The 19,496-nt window shown below is 36.3% G+C and overlaps 3 protein-coding genes and 1 long non-coding RNA gene across 4 annotated transcripts in view; 1 reads left to right on the top strand and 3 right to left on the bottom strand.

Moving 5' to 3' along the window:
• Positions 1 to 6,706, bottom strand: part of LOC121241071 — a 31,412-nt gene extending 24,706 nt beyond the window's left edge. The window contains exons 1-2 of the long non-coding RNA XR_005935652.1: positions 6,675 to 6,706; positions 5,288 to 5,294 (exon numbers count right to left, since the gene is read on the bottom strand). This is a non-coding gene — a long non-coding RNA (uncharacterized LOC121241071). The remainder of the gene's footprint in view (positions 1 to 5,287; positions 5,295 to 6,674) is intronic.
• On the top strand, positions 4,832 to 6,149 carry LOC121241070. Its single transcript, XM_041138670.1, has 3 exons — positions 4,832 to 5,092; positions 5,565 to 5,635; positions 5,732 to 6,149. Exons 1-3 carry the CDS (start codon positions 4,966 to 4,968, stop codon positions 5,906 to 5,908), a joined length of 375 nt encoding a protein of 124 aa, XP_040994604.1. The 5' UTR covers positions 4,832 to 4,965; the 3' UTR covers positions 5,909 to 6,149.
• Positions 6,707 to 16,545: 9,839 nt separating the features above from the next.
• On the bottom strand, positions 16,546 to 18,549 carry LOC121241067 (pentatricopeptide repeat-containing protein At1g05750, chloroplastic). The gene has a single exon (XM_041138666.1). It carries the CDS (start codon positions 18,477 to 18,479, stop codon positions 16,848 to 16,850), a length of 1,632 nt encoding a protein of 543 aa, XP_040994600.1. The 5' UTR covers positions 18,480 to 18,549; the 3' UTR covers positions 16,546 to 16,847.
• Positions 18,550 to 18,893: 344 nt separating this feature from the next.
• On the bottom strand, positions 18,894 to 19,496 carry LOC121240858 (aldehyde oxidase GLOX-like). Its single transcript, XM_041138385.1, has one exon. It carries the CDS (start codon positions 19,494 to 19,496, stop codon positions 18,894 to 18,896), a length of 603 nt encoding a protein of 200 aa, XP_040994319.1.

The following is a 19,496-nucleotide window of genomic DNA, read 5'->3' as shown; positions in this document are numbered from 1 at the left end:
AGAGAGTATCTTCTGCGTTGATGAATTTGTCGACTTGGTCCATGAATTCTCGCAATATGTGGGAGTCCGTCTGGCTAGCTCTGTCATAAACTGGGAGCATGGCCAGACTCCTCCCGGGAGCGCCGCCAAGGTTATCTTCTTGTCTTGGTCGTTGGTGGTCACACGCTCTTTGTTGAATTGGGTTAAGTAGGACTTCAGGCTTTTGTCCTCAATTTTTTTGATAGTAAGGAGGTACGTAGCCAGACGCCGCCTCTTCCGACTGGACATGAACTGGGTTAGGAACATCCTCGCTAGCTCGCCGAAGCTGTCCATTGATCTAGGTGCTAGTGACCCAAACCATAAACAAGTCGACCCCTTCAGGGTCAGCGCAAACGCCCTGCAAGCTATTTCGTTGGGGAAGCCATGTAGCGTCTTGTGAGCCCTGAAGGTTTCTAGGTGCTCAAGGGGGTCCCTTCCTCCATCATACATCTCCATAGCAGGGACTCTAAATTTCGGTGGCAAATGAACTGCCATTACTTCTTCAGTATAGGGTAGACCCGTGCTTATGAGCAACTAGTCTACCGTTGACGACGTACCAATTTTCCTTGCTATTTCCTCGTATTTCCCTTTGAGGTTGCAGAGCTTGTCTTGCATGTTATTCTGCTCCTTATCCTTGTTGAGTCCTGCATGCAATCCTACGTGCTCAGTGTCGTTGGATCTTGCCCCGCTGTCTTGCTCCCTTCGAGGTTTTTTTAGTTTCGCGTTCTCTTTACAGAGTGTCTCCACTTTGTCAGTTAGTTTCGTCACCCAGTCCTCCATGGTTTCAACCTTGCTTCTATGGCGTCTCTCATATCTCTCCTAAGTTGTTCAAAACGGGTTGTCACAGGCATGAGAAGAGCACGCAAGATCGATTACGATCCCACAGACTGCGCCATTGTTAACGTCGTATTTTGCACACATTTGGACCAAGCTCCAATAACTTAGATTTTCGAAAACGAGTCCTACACAAAGTAGAAAAGACTGTGGTTTGAGAGGGCGGCCTTGGGCCGGGTGACCTCCGATGCCAAAGTTAGTAAGTATTCTTGGAGTGTAGCAAATAAGTAAGAGAGTCTAGGGATCAGAGAGAGTATTCACATACTTGGGATATACTATTTATACTACCAGTCTGAAGAGCAGATCGTGCCTACTTTCCTAAGTCTGTGTTCCCCGTTTCTGTTCCTTTTGTCAGAGTCTTTAAATGAGGCGTGGCTCTACGATGACATCATTAATGTGACGTGTTGTCCAGGTGACAGAACTATTAATGCGGCGCGATTCTCCAACCTTCTCCTCCCAGTCTGCCTTCCCTCTAGTCCGTTCATGCTTTCTCTGTCAGTAGATCAACGGTTTCCCGTATATCATGTCTGCTATGCGGGCGGGCACTCGAGGACTGGACATTACCCGAGGGGTCCTCAGATCGACGAGTCTCATCCTCTGCAGCACCATCCCTCATACAGATCATGTATAAAGGAGCCTCCTAATGGATCGAGTTAATGTCTTTTTGCTCCGGGATGGACTGGCTTAATTGGGTCTTAAGGGGAAAATCTCCTTACAACTGCAAATACTATTTTTGAATCAGTAATATTGTAGTTTGAGGGTTGATTTTGCATGATAGAAGTTGGTGATCGAGTGATTGATATTGTAATACTTTTCCAGCTTTCTATAACATAGAAATGCTATAAAAAAAATTACACCATATACTTTTATTTAATTAATCTATAATTTATTATTTTTATACTTCTATTTAAATATTTAAAAATTAAGATAAAATGATATTAGCAATCAAGTGAATAGTAGAATTCTCTTCCGAAATAAAATCCCAAATACCGATACTTTGGCTTTTAATTAATGTACGTTTTTATTGACGCAGAAGAAAGGCGGATATGATCATTGTGGTTAATTTGCAGTTGGACTTTGAGCTTGACATGACTCCATCTCCATGCTTGCTAGCTGTAAGTGCGTAGATTACAATGATCATTCCAAGGAACGTAAAGATCTTTTCAATAGTAACTGCGGTTTACACTCCTTGCATACATACTAATTATCTTCCTGCTATTTTTGTTTTTAATTTTCATTTTTAATTTAGAAGAATGGAAAATATTATACATTCATGTAGAGTTTTAAATATGATATATATATATATATTTTTTTCTCAGCAAGTCAAGCATTGCATAAATAAACTAAACAGTTATAAGGATACAAGGCAGTGAGGTGGGAGCTTCTAACAATCATATCAAACACAACAAAAGAACACGAAAAATAAAAATAAAAAAGCGGGTTATTAAGTCAAAAACTTGACTCCAACGCATTTCCATAGGGGAATTCGCTTTAAAGCGGTTTTAACAAAGCCTAATAAACAGACTATAAACCTATGACTAAAAATTGAAGTCGAGATGGGTGCGCTGCATTTTGTTGATCTGGTCCAACTGAAAGAGACTATTACAATCACATCGTCTTAATTTCTAGTTAGTGAAAATAGAAACATAGGAGAATAGTAACTTGAAGATGACCCAATACACCGACGAAGGACCACCACCGACGATGCCGCTGTGGGACACACGTCACACTAATCCGAAACCAAAGCCGCTGGCCTCGATGGTGCTGCGCATGGTGGCAGGAATTTACTCCCGATGGCGCGACGGCACGTGAACCACATGCGCCACTCGTTTGGACATATTTCTTCCACCATCCGATAGATCGACGACTACGAAGTCCGTTGGAGGGGCGCATGGTGGTCGAATATCGCTGGCAAGCAGCAGATCGGAACATCTTGGTACTATCACCGAAAATAAACCTATAAATAGGAGCTTGGCGAGCAAAGGAGGTGGAGAGAAAACTCTGAGTAGAGAGAAATGGAGAAGTGGCTTTTTTATCTTTTTAAATATGATATTTATTATCATTGGTGTAGGGTTTTTTAAATAATATATTAAATATTTAATAGATATTATAATATTCACGTGGCCATGGCAAGGGACTCCAAGGGAGAAATGGATTATCTTACATCAACTAGTAGTGATCATGTTGCATGGTGGCTTTATATCGAGAAAGACACCCTCTCCTTCACAAGCGTGTTTCTTGGCTTGAGTTTTAGTAGATTTATCAAAATACTTTGTTAACAGATGAAAAATAGTAAAAAAATCAAATATAAAATATAAAATTTTTGTATTTGACCTTCGTCCTATTGTTAAGAAGGAGCAATATATATATGATTTGAGTTCTCCTCAAATTTCTATAATAACATGGTGGTGGATGGTTTATTAGGGACGAAATTTCTAGATCAATCAATAAATAGTCATTTTTATTCTTTTATTTTTTTTTTATACAGAGGGGGAGTGTAGATTCTTTTATAGAGAGGGAGAGTGTAGATTTCCACCTTCTTCTTCTTTTTTTTTTTTTTTTTAATCTATTGACTTGATAAGATTTAAAGGTAAGACTAGATACTCATATCCAATTTTGTTGGATATATAACAAGAAACTATTGAATTATTGAGAATCAGTTGTTCAATTGAAAACAAAACCCATAAAATAATTAGGTACTATTTGAAAAGTTTTAAGAATATTATTACAAAGAAGAAAAATGATTTGTATAATTCCATATATTTAAAAGTCTCACACTCCCTTTGATTTGAAAGTAGATAAATTTAAAATATACATAAAAAAAATTAAATTTTTAATAATAAATTTTACAATTTTTGAAAATGAGTGAACTGAACTTATATATTCTAAACCAATATAGTATCTCTTTTGACACTTAGGTCCGTTTGAATACAAATCTCATATCATTTTATCTAATTTTAATTAATAATTTTATTACTATTTACAAATCATTTCAACTAATCTTATCTCATTTTACTATTATAACAGTCCCGTAATTAGCTTTCAAATTAACTCATTGTATCTTCCTCAAAAATATTTCTATCAAATCTATACTAATTATATATAATTAGTAGATTGATTTGTACTTAAAAAACAAAGCAAAACCTAAGTAAATGGTTATGTATTTTAGAATTACAGAAAGCTTTTAATTAGTAATTTGCTTATAATATTTTTGATGTCAGAAAAAAAAAAAAAGAACAAGACATCTTCTATCTGCGTTATCAAAACCCCATCAATCAATCTCTTATTCCATAATGCAAAATCTTCTCCTCGATCGATTACACACCATATACATAAACACTAATCATGTTATACGTACCGTCATCACGATTCACCGCCTCAGCCCTTCAATTCTCAATTATTTTCAATTTTGATCGCCTGTTATCTCATTTCAATTTATTGTCTAAATTTTAAATTTTTTTCACGCACTATAGCAAGAAATGGTAATAAAAAAGTAGTAAGAAAAAAATTGTAAATAAAGAAAGAAAGAAACAATGAATAAAATCTTTTTTAGATTGATAAATAGTTCAGTCTATATGTAAAGAATAATTATAACGAATTACATTTTAAATTTTCTTTTACTTAATTCGATGAAACTTTTTTTTTTAAATTCTTTAAATAATTTAATTTATAAATTTTTAGTTTCCATTTAAATAGTGAGATGAGATGAAATGATTTTAGATAAAAGTTAAATATTGAATAAAATATTATTATAATTTATTTTTTAATGTTATTATTATTTTAAGATTTGAAAAAAATTTATTAAAAAATTAATTTCTTTATTATATTTTTTATATAAATTTAAAAAATATATATAATAATGAGATAGATAAAATAAAATGAATTGTTATCGTTTCTAAATCCTAACCATATATATAATAGATAAGCTATTGAGAATTGTGCCTTTTGCTTGCTGGCCACCCCATCCCCGGCTGAGAGTACAACACTAAAAGAGAATATATATTTGATTTCTGCTAATTAAGCGACACAGCTCGAAACGAAGCTAGAAAATCCCATATAGAGGCAGAGGCAGAGAGCGAAGTAGGAATCAATTAAAGGTATAACGGAAAACATATGATCGTACAGTTGGAATATCACCCTATGACGTCAGTTTCTTTCTCGATCATCGAGCTACAGGTGGGCGGGTGTCGACGGTCGGACGTCACTGACGACGGCGCTGTCATTCATTATATTATTTCAGGTTTAATAAATTATACGTAGATATTTGATTCGGGCAGAGGGTCATTCGCTTAATTGTGTCATACAATCTCCAAAAGGGTCGATCATTTCTCCCAGAAATGGCGGCATGAGCAATCATTTGCGGAGCTTTTACAGCTTCTATAAATTGGGGTGACTCCCCACTAACCCTTTACTGCCTAGCTTGCTTATATTGTACTCAGAAACTTGCACTGCATGCGTTTGAACTTTGAAGGCATTGTAGCACATTCTAGGCTTACTTCTACGTCCCTAGCTAGCTTGAGATGTCGTCAAAATCGATGTTTGTGTTTGTGGTGTTCGTTCTCGTTTTGGGAAGCTTGTTGCTCAAATTCGGTCCATCTCTTCTCCCCTCCTTATCGCTTTAGTCTCACACACTTACGTCATGTATATATGTATGTATACAAGAAATATTGTGATAGATCTCTGTTTTTCATTTTTGTCAACTTTTTTGGCAGATTGTAATGGAAGGTATGGAAGCTTTAACGCCAAGGCAGCTGTTTCCTCGGAGAGAGAGAACAGTCGAAAGGTCCGTTTTGCATTTTTTCGAGTCCCTTCTTACATTTTCTTTTGCATACAAGTTTCAAACGTACATTCATGATCTGCACTCTGTTTTTACATGCAGCTGCTTGCTGGTTTGAAGCAGAAGAAAGAGACTGTGAAGGTGAAGGGAGGCCTGCAAGCATCAGCCACCGGTAGTAATGGTGGGAGCTTTCAGGGTTGGGAGTTAAGGAGGGTTCCCTCTGGTCCAGACCCGTTGCACCATAACGGGGGTAACCCAACAAAACCTAGAACTCCTTGAAGTAGTACTGAAAGCTCATTTCAAGTAGTAGAGATCATGATCCGAGGCACGCCTTGAATGGAGCTAGATTCGCTTTTGACTTGGAAATAGGTTTTTCTTGTGTAGTTTTCATGCAAGTATGTTAAGATTTCCCTTTTTCTTCTCTGTTTGGGCCTTCTTTTTGGGTAACAGATGTTTGTCTGTCTTAGCACTCGATGTATGTTGGATATATAATATATAAATATATATATATGAAATGAATCATGTATATATGGTTTGCGCAGGTAAATCTTTTACCTTTTTGCTTGTACTTTTGTAGTACCTATGCTATATATCTATCCTGTTCGGCTGTCACAAAGCATCCTGGCCTGCAGTTGTTCAATATCATCTCATCATCAAGCTCATTAATAAAACCATATTATCTACAAGAAAATATAAACTCGGCTAAAAGTGGCTGTGTGTCAACAAACAGTCATGTTATTTGCAATTATTTTTACGTTTTTTTTTTATATAATTATTAAAAAAAATGATATAATCTATTATTGTTTTAATGAAATGTATAAAAAAATAATAAAAATAACTGTATATAAAATTTTTAGTCAAACATTAATAGAATTTAAATGTAAAATGGGCTGTACCATCATTACTGAGACGGATGTGATTGGTTTGAGGCGGGGATAGAAACCTTGTCAAAGTCAAAAAATGACCAATTATATATATATTTTCGACTCTGGTTCCAGTCCGGATGGGAATGGAATCAAGTAAGTAACACTGACAATATCTGCACATCTATATATATATATATATATATCGATGATGGACGGGGGGGAAAGTGACGATGCTGACGTTCGAAACTATGACAGAGTGATAGCAGTAAGACGTTAAAAAGCCGAAAAGACAGACGTGCTGCCCGCACACAAAGATTAACGTACAGCTAGCTAGCAGAAACGGCTGAAGTCAAGAAAATTAGATTAAACTGTACATGCTTTGGGGAGGACAGATAGATTTGTTTCATGTCAATCAATGCAGGAAACAATCATATATAATATATTAATATTACTAACAGTTGAAAAAATCTTTCTACCTGACCAAACCATGAAGTTATTCACGTGTTCTTTGCACTTCACAAGGTAATGAGAGGTATTAACCATATCTTTTAAGTATTACGACAAGATTAGAAACCTTTGTGAATATTTGGGAGACAATGCTCATTTTTTTCTATATTATGATCATAATCTAGATGGACATGATATATCTTCAACTCTTAATGGTGCATGTATTTAGTATTTAGTTAGGAGGAGGCTGGAGAGTGGTGAAGTAAATTAACTAATATATACTGATTGAAAGTACTGTTGATTCATAATTATAAGCTTAAATTATATGTGACATATAAACAAAATCTTCACTCATTCCGAACTATCTGTTATTCACCTAACGATGATGGCATATTGGCATTAAGAGTTGAAAGAATATCTCAAAATATCTGTAAATAATAGTAAATAATTTTTGAATAGTAGTAAATATTAATAAATAATTTGTGATTAGTAGTGAAGTATTTTGAGAATATTTAAGAATAGTTGTGTATCCAAATGGGCCCTTTGTAAAGTTCCGGTTCCGGAGATCTAGAGAGTTAGCTCCTGTTATTTAAAATCATCTCCCAATCATAAAGATATAAGCTCTAAATTTTCAATTAGGTACAACTAATCTCTTTGTTTTAGACCAGTTACCCAAAATAAATGTCAACCTCTCAAAATATCAAGTCGATAGAAAAACAAAACTACTGAATAAAATTTTGCAATAATTAAAATACTCTCTTTATACTTAATCCACTATGCTAGCTCACATAGTCCATCCATGCTTCCTATTCTTGATCTTCAGTGGAAACATCCAAAACATCTAAAAATATTGTAGAGATAAAGAGTGAGTTATCAACAACTCAATAAGTAGAGAACATATTTGAGTAGGTAAATATGAGCATTTTCACAGAGTTTAGAATGTATAGCAAAACATTTTTAATTTCAGACTGCGAAACCAAAACATGTTCTCAAAATATCAATGCGATGGTTCAAAATATTTATATTCCAAAGTCATTCGGCATAGCATAACCGAGTATCATTACCATCATATCATATCAAAGTATCATATCATAACAGAGACCATATTTAACCCCATGGTAGGGTTGTGCAATTCCCGATAGCCAAACCGAGTAGAGACAGAAGTGAATCTTTCCTTTATTATTCTTGTAGCCCCGAGTGTTCTCACACGAAATATCACATAGAAAATCACTTTGTTTCTAAAGTGGGTGTAGTCAAAGACAGAGAAGTTTGTACCAACCCAAATAGAGGCCACAGTTTCACACCCGTGGTAAGGTCAGAGTAAAGCAGAAACCAGTGTTTTAAATTTCGTACCGTACCGGCCGGTACAGCCGATATTTCAGCTGGTAACGGCCGATATTTCGGCTTTTTTTTTTTTTCATTTTTTCAAACTACAAGCTTATTTTTTAACCCCCAATTTAGATTAGACTATTTATAATTTATATATATATATATGTATTTATATATAATTTATTTATATATAGACTATTATTTTGGAATATAATTTTATATATATTTATATATATAATTTATTCATATATCGACTATCCTGAAACGTTATCCCGAAACGCTATCTCGAAACGGTACCAGTACCGAAATATTTCGTTCCAGTGCCTTGACCGATACGGCATCCGGTACGGTATTCAAAACATTGACAGAAACATAACAAAATACAGAATCAGAATGTCATACCAAAGGTTTTCAGATCTGACATCTTATCAAAACATAATACTAAACAGAATCATATCATTTTCACATAAACAAAACAAATTCAGAGCATCTTCACATAATTAAAACAGATTTAAAGCTTCTTTTCGTAATCATGCCAAAAATTTTAGATTTCATATTCACTCTTTTTGTACAGTTAAGAAACAACATGTCAAAATATTACTTATGTCTATATCAATCATGTCAAAAAAATATTTTCTCTTTTACACAAATTTCATGAGTAATGTAGAACACATAGCTGAGGTTGTTTTCACATTTCTTTTCAAAACATATCATGCACATTCCCATAAATCAACCTTAGTTCATTTTCTTTTTATGTAAAGTTTAGCATAGAAACCCCGCTTACTTGAATTTTTTAATTTTTCTGAGACTTTCCACAACTGTGCTGAATGAACATGAATCGCCACCTATACGAAATACTAAACGTTACTAAATTCCTAAAAAAAACTTGCTAAAATTCTCTGTCTACTTAAATGCATACTACAGAAATAACTTTGATAATTATTTAGTTATCAGAAATCTAATAAATACTATCATCATTAAATACATTCTTAACTTATTAGAATATAACTTGATCAAATATGACAAAACAACTTAAATTCATTTAAAAAATTTACTTAATCATATTTAAAACTCATATCTTTATAAACTATTATTGAAATCATAATCTAATACTACTAACATATAATATGGTAGGAAATCGTAAATATATTAAACAATTGTAGTTCATAAAATATCCTTAATAATACTTATATTAAAAATTAATGTAAACTACTAATCATATCTAATTTAAAACCATCAAAGATTTATTTCTATTAAAGTGTTTAAAATAAAAGATTAAACACTTATAATTTACTACCAAAATCTCGTTGTAAAAGTAACACTAGATAATATAATTAAAGCCTTCAAATATTTTCTGTGAAATCAAGTTTATGGGCTAATACATTTATCTGAGTAAAATTATGCCTAATTTCAAAATAATAAACACAACCCAAATTAAAATATTACATTAGTTTCTTAATACAATAAAATAAAGCCCATTTAAAATCGTTAACACAAGTTTTGTAAAATACAACAAACCCAATTTAAGGCTAGTTTAGTTACATAAAATTAAACTATCTCATCTCGTCTCATATAATCATTACAAATTTTTCGAGCTCTCACACAAAATATTATAAATAATTCAATATTTTCAAATCTTAAAACAAAAATAATATTATAATAATATCTTTTTCAACTTTCAACAAAATATCTCATCATCTCATCTGAACTGCGTAACCAAATGAGGCCTTAAACATTAAGGTCACATGAAGTCAACCCATTTAGAATGTTCTAGAAGTTTTTGAATTATAATAAACCCAAACCCAACTCGAATACAAGTCCAATTTACCTTAAGCCCAACATAAAATATGCCAATTTAAAAATATTAGGAAGGCACTTTGGTAACACGCTTAACCTAAGGGCTTGAGGTCCATGACCCATCTCTAATCTAAAGGAGTTGTTGGAACACAAAAGGGAGGTGCGTGAGAGAGGGAGAGACTGAGTGACATTCACCGAGGGAGAAGGGAGGTGCGGCAGTGGATGACTGGACCTTCTACAGTGGCAAATGAGATGGAAGAGCACTGAGAGAGAGGTGTTTCTGTTAGCTTAGAGAAGGAGAGAGGAGGAGAGAGAAAATATATTGACGATGGAGAGAGAGAGAGAGAGAACTTACAACATACAGTTTCAACCAAGTGTGGCGGCAGAAGAAACAAGGGCAATGTACATCGGTGTGGTGTATGATGCCGTGGTCTCATTTTCACCATATCGCCATCTTGTAGTTGTTGAAGGAGACTGAGCAAGGCATGGGTATTTGTCCATGTGTGGGCCACGAAAAACACTGCAGCACATGGTGGTTTGTGGAGGTTCTCTTTATAAGAAAACCAACACTTAATGTGAGTAATGTTTTTATTCAAAACTCTATAGTATTCTGTCTATAGTGCTTTACATATATATACATGAATTGACTTATAAACAAGGAAAGAAAATTACAAGGAAAGAAATGAAAACAAGGAAAAAATAGAGCAAGTCAGCAAGCTGGAGGCGTGGACGTGAAGGTGCTGAAATCATGCAAATTGCAATACGCTCTCGTTAGCTACGACATTGGCTTGATTGGTGGGATCTCTTTTACACGCCCCCGCAAGATCGACTCGCCGTCGGTGATGCCGATCTTGCATCGCAAGAAACCAACGCTAGAACGAGGATGAGCTTTGGTCATCAAGTCAGCAAGCTAATCATGTGAGGATACGTGACTGACATACAACAACCCTTTTGCAACATAATCACGAACAAAATGTAAGTCTATTGCAATGTGCTTCATACGTGAATGATGGATGGGATTTAAACTTAACAGAATGGCCCCAACGTTGTCACAAAGTATTATGGGAGGTTAAGGAAGGGATAGGTGAAGCTCACGAAATAGAAAAGATAACCATCCAAGCTCCGATGCAGTGGTTACTAGTGCACGATACTCTGCTTCGGTGGAGGAACGAGCAACAACCTGTTGTTTATGGGTACTCCAAGAGATGAGATTTGCGCCCAAGAACACAACATAAGCGGTGGTGGAAGTTCGATCATCCACGTTACCGGCCTAATCTGCATTTGAGTAAGTTGTAACCACCAAGGACGGAGATCAACGGAGTTGCAAGCCATGGTATAGAGTTCCTTTTAAATATTAGAGAAGTCATTTTACTACGGTCCAGTGAGTTTGAGTGGGCTTGTACATAAATTGAGTCAAGCGATTCATAGGAAAAGAGATGTCTGACTTGGTGAGAGACAAATATTGTAGGGCACCGATGACACTACGGTAAAGGGTGGAATCCGTAGCAGCAGAACCATTATGAAGTCAAAGAGGTTCGGTGGTGGAGAGGGGAGTTTGAGCTGGTTTTGCACCCTCAAGTTTATAGCATGATAGTATATCATGTATGTAGCGATGCTGACTTAAGAAAAGGCCGGTCTTGGTATGGACAACTTCAACTCCCAGAAAGTAGTATAATTGACCCAAGTCCTTGAGGCTAAATTGTTGTCGCAAGGAATGAACAACGCAATCCAGTAGCAAGGAGTTTTTACCTGTGACAATTAAATCATCCACACACACCAAACAATAAGCAATATGAGCATTGTGATGATAAAGAAAAAGTGAGGGGTTCGCTTGAGACTGAGTGAAATCTAGATATGCAGGGGATTGTGACATTAAATGACTGGAAGTCCGCTAGATTTTCATTTTCAATCTTTTTTTTTTCAACGAGTTATCAAACTGGTCTACAAACTCCTTCAAGTTTGTCCTAGAATGAATATAACCATAAAAAAATGCATTCATGCTCTCGCTTCGCTGCATTATAGTCATTTCAGCCCAAAAACACTCCTTAAAAAATGTCGGTACCCAATGTTCACGCTCAACGTATAGGCTTTGCAACCACACATTCTCATGCAAGTTGTAAGTGGTAAGCAACTGATTCCAATATTTCTCAAACTCATCAACACATTGGGTGTCATCAACACATTTCATCAATGCATTTTTCATCCCAGTTTTGTAGGAACCATATGAGCCAAGTTTCTTGAGGACTTTCTTCAGTATATGCCAAAGACAAAATCTATGCCGAATTTTTGTGAAAACAATTGCGATTGTATTTTTCATCGCTCTATCCTGATCAGTGATATTAGCTTTTGGAGCGATACCATTCATGCATTGCAACCATGTCTCGAATAACCGCACAAAGGTCTCGCTATCCTCACTGGAAATAAAGTTTGCTCCCAACAGAATTGATTGCCCATGGTGGTTTACACCAACAAATGGTACAAAGGGCATCCCATATCGATTCACTAGGTATGTGGTGTTGAATGTGACCACATCACCAAAATATTGGTTCGCTTCGCTACTACGGGGGTCTGCTTAGAAGACGCTCTTTAACCTCTCGTTATCATCTATATCCATCATATAAAAGAACTCAAGATTTGTATTACCTCTGTAAAAAGTACTCTCGGAGCGCTCCAGCACCACTTGCACCAAGTTGTAGATGTATTGCCTTGTCAACATAGTTACGACTATCCTTTTCTAAAAATGGGAGGTTCTCGAATCCACCCGTGCCACAAAAAAAGATCCGTAACTCTTATTTGTTCGGATGCCGGCCAAATCATTTGTATCTATGACCCTTTTTACGGCATCACTAACTTCTCTATTACATCGGAAGAATCGGGATTTCTTTGGACTGATGTCGTGGTTATGGATATTATGTACTGTCATCAACCGAAACACTTCATCTTGCCTTAAGGCATTAATCTTTGCCTTACATTCTATCTTTCCTGTCGGACGTGGGTTGCAATATTCAATATCCTATTCCGGGCATTCCCACTGCAGGCACCAACAAGGGTGACATATCTAACATACTCATCTTCTCCCCTCTCAGTCCATTTTGTCATCACCCCAAACCTGCATTTCTTACCATATTCTTTATAATAACCTAATAAATCTTCAAGGGAATTAAACTCCATTCCTGACTTTGGCTCCTCAATCGCATCATCATCATCATCATCCACTTGGACATTTTGAGATTTCTCGGCACTGCTATCATCAGGTTTCGTAAGATTTGGTCTATCCTCAATACATTCTTCAACTCTAGGAGATCCACACGACACTTTTATTTCCCCACCATCAAGTCTATTATCCTCTAAACCAACTATTCTACTTGTGGCGGAGCTTGTATTCCTGAAAGGAGTCGGAGGTTCCATAATATATTGAAATGGGTAACCAGCATTCTGCAATAAATACAAAAGGTCTGCAATTAAACTCCTGCAAAGAAGCCAACTTATTTTTTTTTATAGGTGTGTAAAGAAGCCAACTTATTAAGAATAAATCCTGATCAGTTACCACCACCTGTATGTTGATTTGATATTGGTTGCCAACCGAATATGGTAGAAAAGTCAGTGATCACATTGGCACTGGTCCAAAGTAACCAGGCATGTAATTTTGGATGTTTGGACTGGTTGATGGTATGGCCTAACATGTTATTAGATAAAGTTATTGATGTATTTTGAAAATAAATATCGACTCAACAATACCAATGTTATTGATATATTAAATCATATAACATACATACCTCGGATGAGAGATTTGAGCTAGATAATGTCTGCATAGTTGGCTGTTCGTTCTCGTTTCCCATGCTGAAAATTAGTACAAACTATGAAGACACCAAATTGACATTCAACAGGTGGGTTTTTATAGTTGGAAGAAAAATAAACTATAATGCAAAAGCAATTAAAATTCCATTCAAACAATTAAAATGTTGAGTGAAACGACATGGGGGTTTTTAAAACCGAAGGACAGAGAGCTAGTGTTCGATTTGAAAGCCAAACCGGCCTAGGAATAGAAAAAAACTCAAAACCATAACTTCATCGAAGTCAACATTTACAATTATATATATTCAACTTCGTAGCCTTTCATTTTTGTAATAGAAAGTTTAACGAAATATAATAGAACTGGCATGAAGGATTTTCATTTTTGCAATAGAAAGTTCATCAAGTTAAGCATAAAACCATGAAAATTGTACCTCACATACTGATATGAGGCAAAATATACTAGATTTCCATTACATTACATAATTATAATGACTTTCCCAGTAGGTACAACTTTAATTTAAAGTGTTTAGGAAAAAAGAAAAGGGTACATGTTTAAAGTTTTCAAGTACTTGATGAAGTGGGTTGGTTCAACATCAATCAGCTTTTCACCTACCTATTGATTGGTGGGATATAAGATCATTATAAGGACATCCTAACTGGGACTAACGAGTCATCTCACATTTCTTCATCTTTGATTCTTATCATCAAAGAAAGGTCCAACCAAATCTTTATTATTCTCTTGAACCTCTTCAACTATGTTGCTGACTACAACATTCAAGTCATCGTTATCATTATCTTGAAACGGTACCACATATGAACCAGATCTTAAACTACCAAATTTATTACAGCAAATGAACAAACAGATGGGATCCACTTTCTTTTTCTTTTTATTTTTCATCCAACGACGGACGTGATATGTTTACAACTAAAATCAAGTTTAAAAAACACACCCCAAGCAAAGATATCAAATTTCCTTGTAAATGGTCTTTGTATAAAGCTAAGAAACAAAGCTATTTTTCACATACAAACAAAAACGAAAGGAGCAACCCAGAGCAACAACCCAACTAAACTGTCGATGAAAGAAAAACTCAGCTAAAACCCAAAAATAAGTGATTCTCTTACCCAGAAATGTAGATGAAAGAATAGGCTTAAAACCCAGAAGAGAAGACCGTACAACGAATCGAAGACTGCAAGAGAAGACCGCACAACTGATTGAAGACCCCAACTCTGCTCTGGTTTGGGCTATGATCGGTTTCTTCAAAATGAAAATACTACCCTCCCTCCCATATTATGTTTCTGGGTTTTTTTTTTTTTTTTTTTTTTTTTTTTTTTTTAATATTATCGGCTGATGCAGCAATTGCCACGTCAACCGCGAGGCAGTGACGGGGTTAAGAGTCGGTGGTATATAGCAGTATTGTACTATAATATATCACTATAGTCTATACTATAATTATAATATATATTATAATATACTATAATATCTTATAACTATAGTATTATATACTATAATATGCTATTATATATATTATATAATATATAATATAGTATATTAAAACTGAAAAATCGGACCGAACTGGATCGAAACCGGTAAAACTAGAAGTACCGGTTTAGGGGCTTAACTGGTGCGGAATCAATTATTGAAAATGCAAAACCGGTGTATACTGATTTGGTCCCAAATTTTGTCCAAAATTGGATCGAATCGAACCAGTTACACCCCTGGTTATAGTGCCTAGTAGAGTGAGTTTTAGGGGCAAAACAATCGTACAAGATTTTCTTTGTTCAAAAATAATTTAGGAACCAAAGGCTTCATAGTTAACATGATCATCAAATTATGTTAAGCAAACTATTGAAGTCAAAGCTCTATTCATTTGTTTTTTTGGAAGGAAAATGCTTTAGTCACAAAAGGATTACACAAAAGTAAACTCAAAAATTAACGTAATTTGATGTAATATGTTATATTATATTATTGCTACTTAAATTATATTATTCGCAATGAAAAGATCAACTAATATTTACTTATGAACTTCCCCAAAATTGATTCACTAATTATATTCTTCTGCTGTAAGGGACTTCAGGCCCACCCCCAGTGTTGAATCCCCTCTGATTTGAATTTGCCTCGTACTTTCTATTCAATTCAAAAACAGTTTTTTAATATTAATCAATTTAATACACCTAAATCCATACAATGTTATAAACCTATGAAGTTGCCGAAAAAAAAAAAAAAAAACCTAGAAGTTCATTCCTTATACGAATCAATATACAGTGTCCAATGCTTATGTTTTCTCAGATATTAAAATAAAAGGTCGTACAAATTGGTTTTTAGGATACTATTCCAAACTATAGTGTTTGCAAAGGTGCCAGACGTAGAGAGGTTTTATTTTTTAAAAAATTCTATTCATCATTCTCACACTATATACCATATAATTTTTTAATTTTTTTCTTTTACCAAATGTGTTGTGTATGAATGATAAGTAAAAAAATTCAATTAGTTTAGTAAGAACAAAATCAAAATAAATTAAAAAAATAAAATAAAAATAAGTGTAGTGTGTAGGGATGATGAGTAACAAAGCTCACTTTGCCTATATTTTTACAAATCATCTCATCTCATCTAATCTAATCATTACAATTTTCTCAAATTCTCACACAAAATACAATAAACAATTCAATTTTTTCAAATCTTAATTCAAAAATAATATTAAAAAATTATATTCTAACAATATTTTATTCAACTTTCATCTTATCTCATTTTTGTCAACAAACGAGGCCTAGACTCAATTACTGTTCTGCCAGTTCATCTTTTGCTACTCCCCTTGCCACCCCCTCTTCTTTTACATTCGGAGTTGAGAACTTGTCAAGCAGTTCACTGCTCGTAGAATGACTAATTTCATGAATAAATCTCTTAGTATTTGTTTTCAAGTTACACAAGCTATCAAAATGTCCCCATGAAGCAGAAATTTTATGTTTAAAATCGCTCTTTAGCTTTATCAGTAGTTCCAAGACATGTTGCATTCACGATTCCCCCAACAAAAGGTTTCTTTTTTATACTTCAATGACCCATTTTCAATCATCTTCGTAAGATTCCTTTCAATGGTTTCAGGAACATAACCACATAGTTTCAGCTCAAGAGACAGAAGCTCTAACATTGAATAAAGACAATCGGTTTCAGGATGGGATTTGTCACCAGCCACAAACTCGTGAATGCTACAACCAATCTCGACTGAACTAAATCCCGGTTTCTTTTGTATCCCACGTGCCTTCATTTTCCTCCTAATTTTGCCTGCACCACTCCACTTACCAACTGCTGCATATATGTTTGCAAGCAGCACATAATTGGAATCACCACCAGGGTCGAACTCCAAAAGATAATCAGATAACCTTTCAGCCAAGTCGACATTCCCCTGAGTACTACAGGCAGCCAACAATGACCCCAATACAACTTCATTTGGCTTCATGGGCATGTTTTCTATCACATTCAATGCATCTTCCAACCTCCCTGCACGGCTATAAAGATCTACTATGCAACCATAGTGCTCGATCCGAGGGGTAATTCCATGCACTATCTTCATGTCTTCAAAGAATTGGAGCCCTTCATCAACTAATCCAGCATGGCTACATGCAGTAAGAGCTCCCGTGAAGGTGACTCCATCTGGCTTAAACCCTTCCTTCTGCATCAAACTGAAATACTCCAGAGCTTCTTCTGCATGGCCATTAACAGCAAAACCAACAATGATTGAATTCCACGATACAACGGTTCGCCACTGCATTTTTTCAAAGACTTGACGAGCAAATTCTATACAACCACATCTAGAATACATGTCTATGAATGAGTTATTTATCCTAATATTATACCTAAATTCCTGCTTCATAACAAATCGGTTCATCCACAACCCCAAAGTAAGCGTTCCTAAATTTGCGCACGCCGAAAGAACTGCAATAATGGTGACGTAATCCGGTTCTACACCAGAGCGCAACATTTCTCGAAACCATACCAATGCTTCCTCAAAACGCTCTTCCTTGACAAACCCACCGATCAAAGCGGTCCAAGAAACCGCATCCCTCTTAGGCATTTGATCAAACAACTCGATCGCGTCCTCAATTTGCCCATTCCTCATATACCCATTGACCATTGTATTCCAGGAAATGGAATTCTTCACGACCATCTCATCAAAAACAATTCTAGCAAGACCCACGCGCCCACATTTTGCGTACATATTAACAAGCGCAGTACCAACCATCACATGGTTCGTATCCAATCCGAGTTTGCGAACATACCCATGAATTGAAGCACCGAAGCTCACACTACCCGGAGGGAAATCAACACAACCAGAGAGAAGCGTTAGGAATGTAATGTGGTTGGGTTCGAACCCTGCTAGTCTCATGCGTGAAAACTCTGCCGCTGCCTCTGCTAGTTGGCCATTCCGGCAGCGCCGGGCTATGGAAGAGGTCCACGAGACGGTAGGGTCTATGGGTTTGTTGCTCTGTTTGAGAGAGACACGGTGATTAGGGTTAGAGAATGAAGGCTGCGTTGGGTCTGGGAGTGGCGGTGGTTTGGGTCCTTTGGGAGGTTGAGAGAGTTGGGTTGGACTCGGTATGGATGTGTACGCCTGAAGGTTCATTTTCAAAACGCCGGTGAGAGAGAGAGGGGGAACACTCTACTAACCCCACGACATGTGAATTAAGAGAAGAGAAAACCTTATGACCGGTTGGCCTTTATACCCGCTAAAAACAGCCCACCAATAGTATTTGGACATGTATGCATTTCATTTTTGTTTTCGTGTGACTGCACCTCACCCGATTAGAAGGACTACTGGCTTTTGGTGTTTCCCTTCCATCTTTGTTTTTGTCTCACGCATCTTTGTTTTCATCTGCCGCATCGGATCGCTGCCTGGTATTGCCGGGTACGTCTTCACGATCTCGTTTCTTGCATAGTCCAATAAAATAGCTAGATTATTCGAGAAGATGAATAAATTCCCATCAACGTTGAGAAAAACAAATGGGTACAGATTGTTCTCTATGTTTGCGTCGTTGGTTTACGGTTGAAATGGCAGACTATATGTATTTGATGCGCTGCTGGCCTTGGGATAAAATTCATAGTTGAACTGCCTTCTCCTGCCGATGACGATTTGGCGTCCATCTGGCAAAATATGATTAGTGGCATACCATCGCTGAGCTGCTAGGCCGTCGCCTATCTCTTCCCAGTCACAGCCACTGCAGGGTTTGAATATTCTGACTTTACGTTCCCCGTCATTGAATCCGTCGGTTTGGATCAGACGGCCATCGGGCGAGACAGAGCCAGAGGAGCACCAAACGTCTGTTTGGACAAAAAGTGCTCGAAAAGAATTGGAGGCGACGTCATATTCAGCCGAGAGGGCAGTGTAGTCGATTTTCAGCGCCGTTTCATCCAGGTCGTTGCGGCATTTACCGTTGGGTAATGACATATTAGACCTTCCAAAGTCGGTGCGGTCGAAAATGATCACACGGTCGTTGTTGAGGAGTTGCATGTGCATGGCTGTAATGCCAATGTTCCTTTGCAAGAGCTGCCACTGACCTCCGGAGGCGTCGGTAAGATATGGTCTGGCAGACAGGAGGACCAGATGCCAGAGAACGAAGAAAAGCATCCCACCTAGTTTCAT

Source organism: Juglans microcarpa x Juglans regia, chromosome 7S (genome assembly GCF_004785595.1).
Source record: "Juglans microcarpa x Juglans regia isolate MS1-56 chromosome 7S, Jm3101_v1.0, whole genome shotgun sequence".
Classification (NCBI taxonomy): Eukaryota; Viridiplantae; Streptophyta; class Magnoliopsida; order Fagales; family Juglandaceae; genus Juglans; species Juglans microcarpa x Juglans regia.
Note: the sequence above shows the minus strand (reverse complement) of the source record. Positions and strands in the feature narration are given on the sequence as shown.

Bases quoted from the DNA above. Each gene is read 5' to 3' on its own strand.
- LOC121241067 (XM_041138666.1), bottom strand. From the start codon at position 18,479: ATGAACCTTCAGGCGTACACATCCATACCGAGTCCAACCCAACTCTCT.
- LOC121241070 (XM_041138670.1), top strand. From the start codon at position 4,966: ATGATCGTACAGTTGGAATATCACCCTATGACGTCAGTTTCTTTCTCG. The intron at 5,093-5,564 runs GTTTAATAAATT...CTTTTTTGGCAG, and splicing joins CATTCATTATATTATTTCAG to ATTGTAATGGAAGGTATGGA. The intron at 5,636-5,731 runs GTCCGTTTTGCA...TTTTACATGCAG, and splicing joins AGAGAGAGAACAGTCGAAAG to CTGCTTGCTGGTTTGAAGCA.
- LOC121240858 (XM_041138385.1), bottom strand. From the start codon at position 19,496: ATGAAACTAGGTGGGATGCTTTTCTTCGTTCTCTGGCATCTGGTCCTC.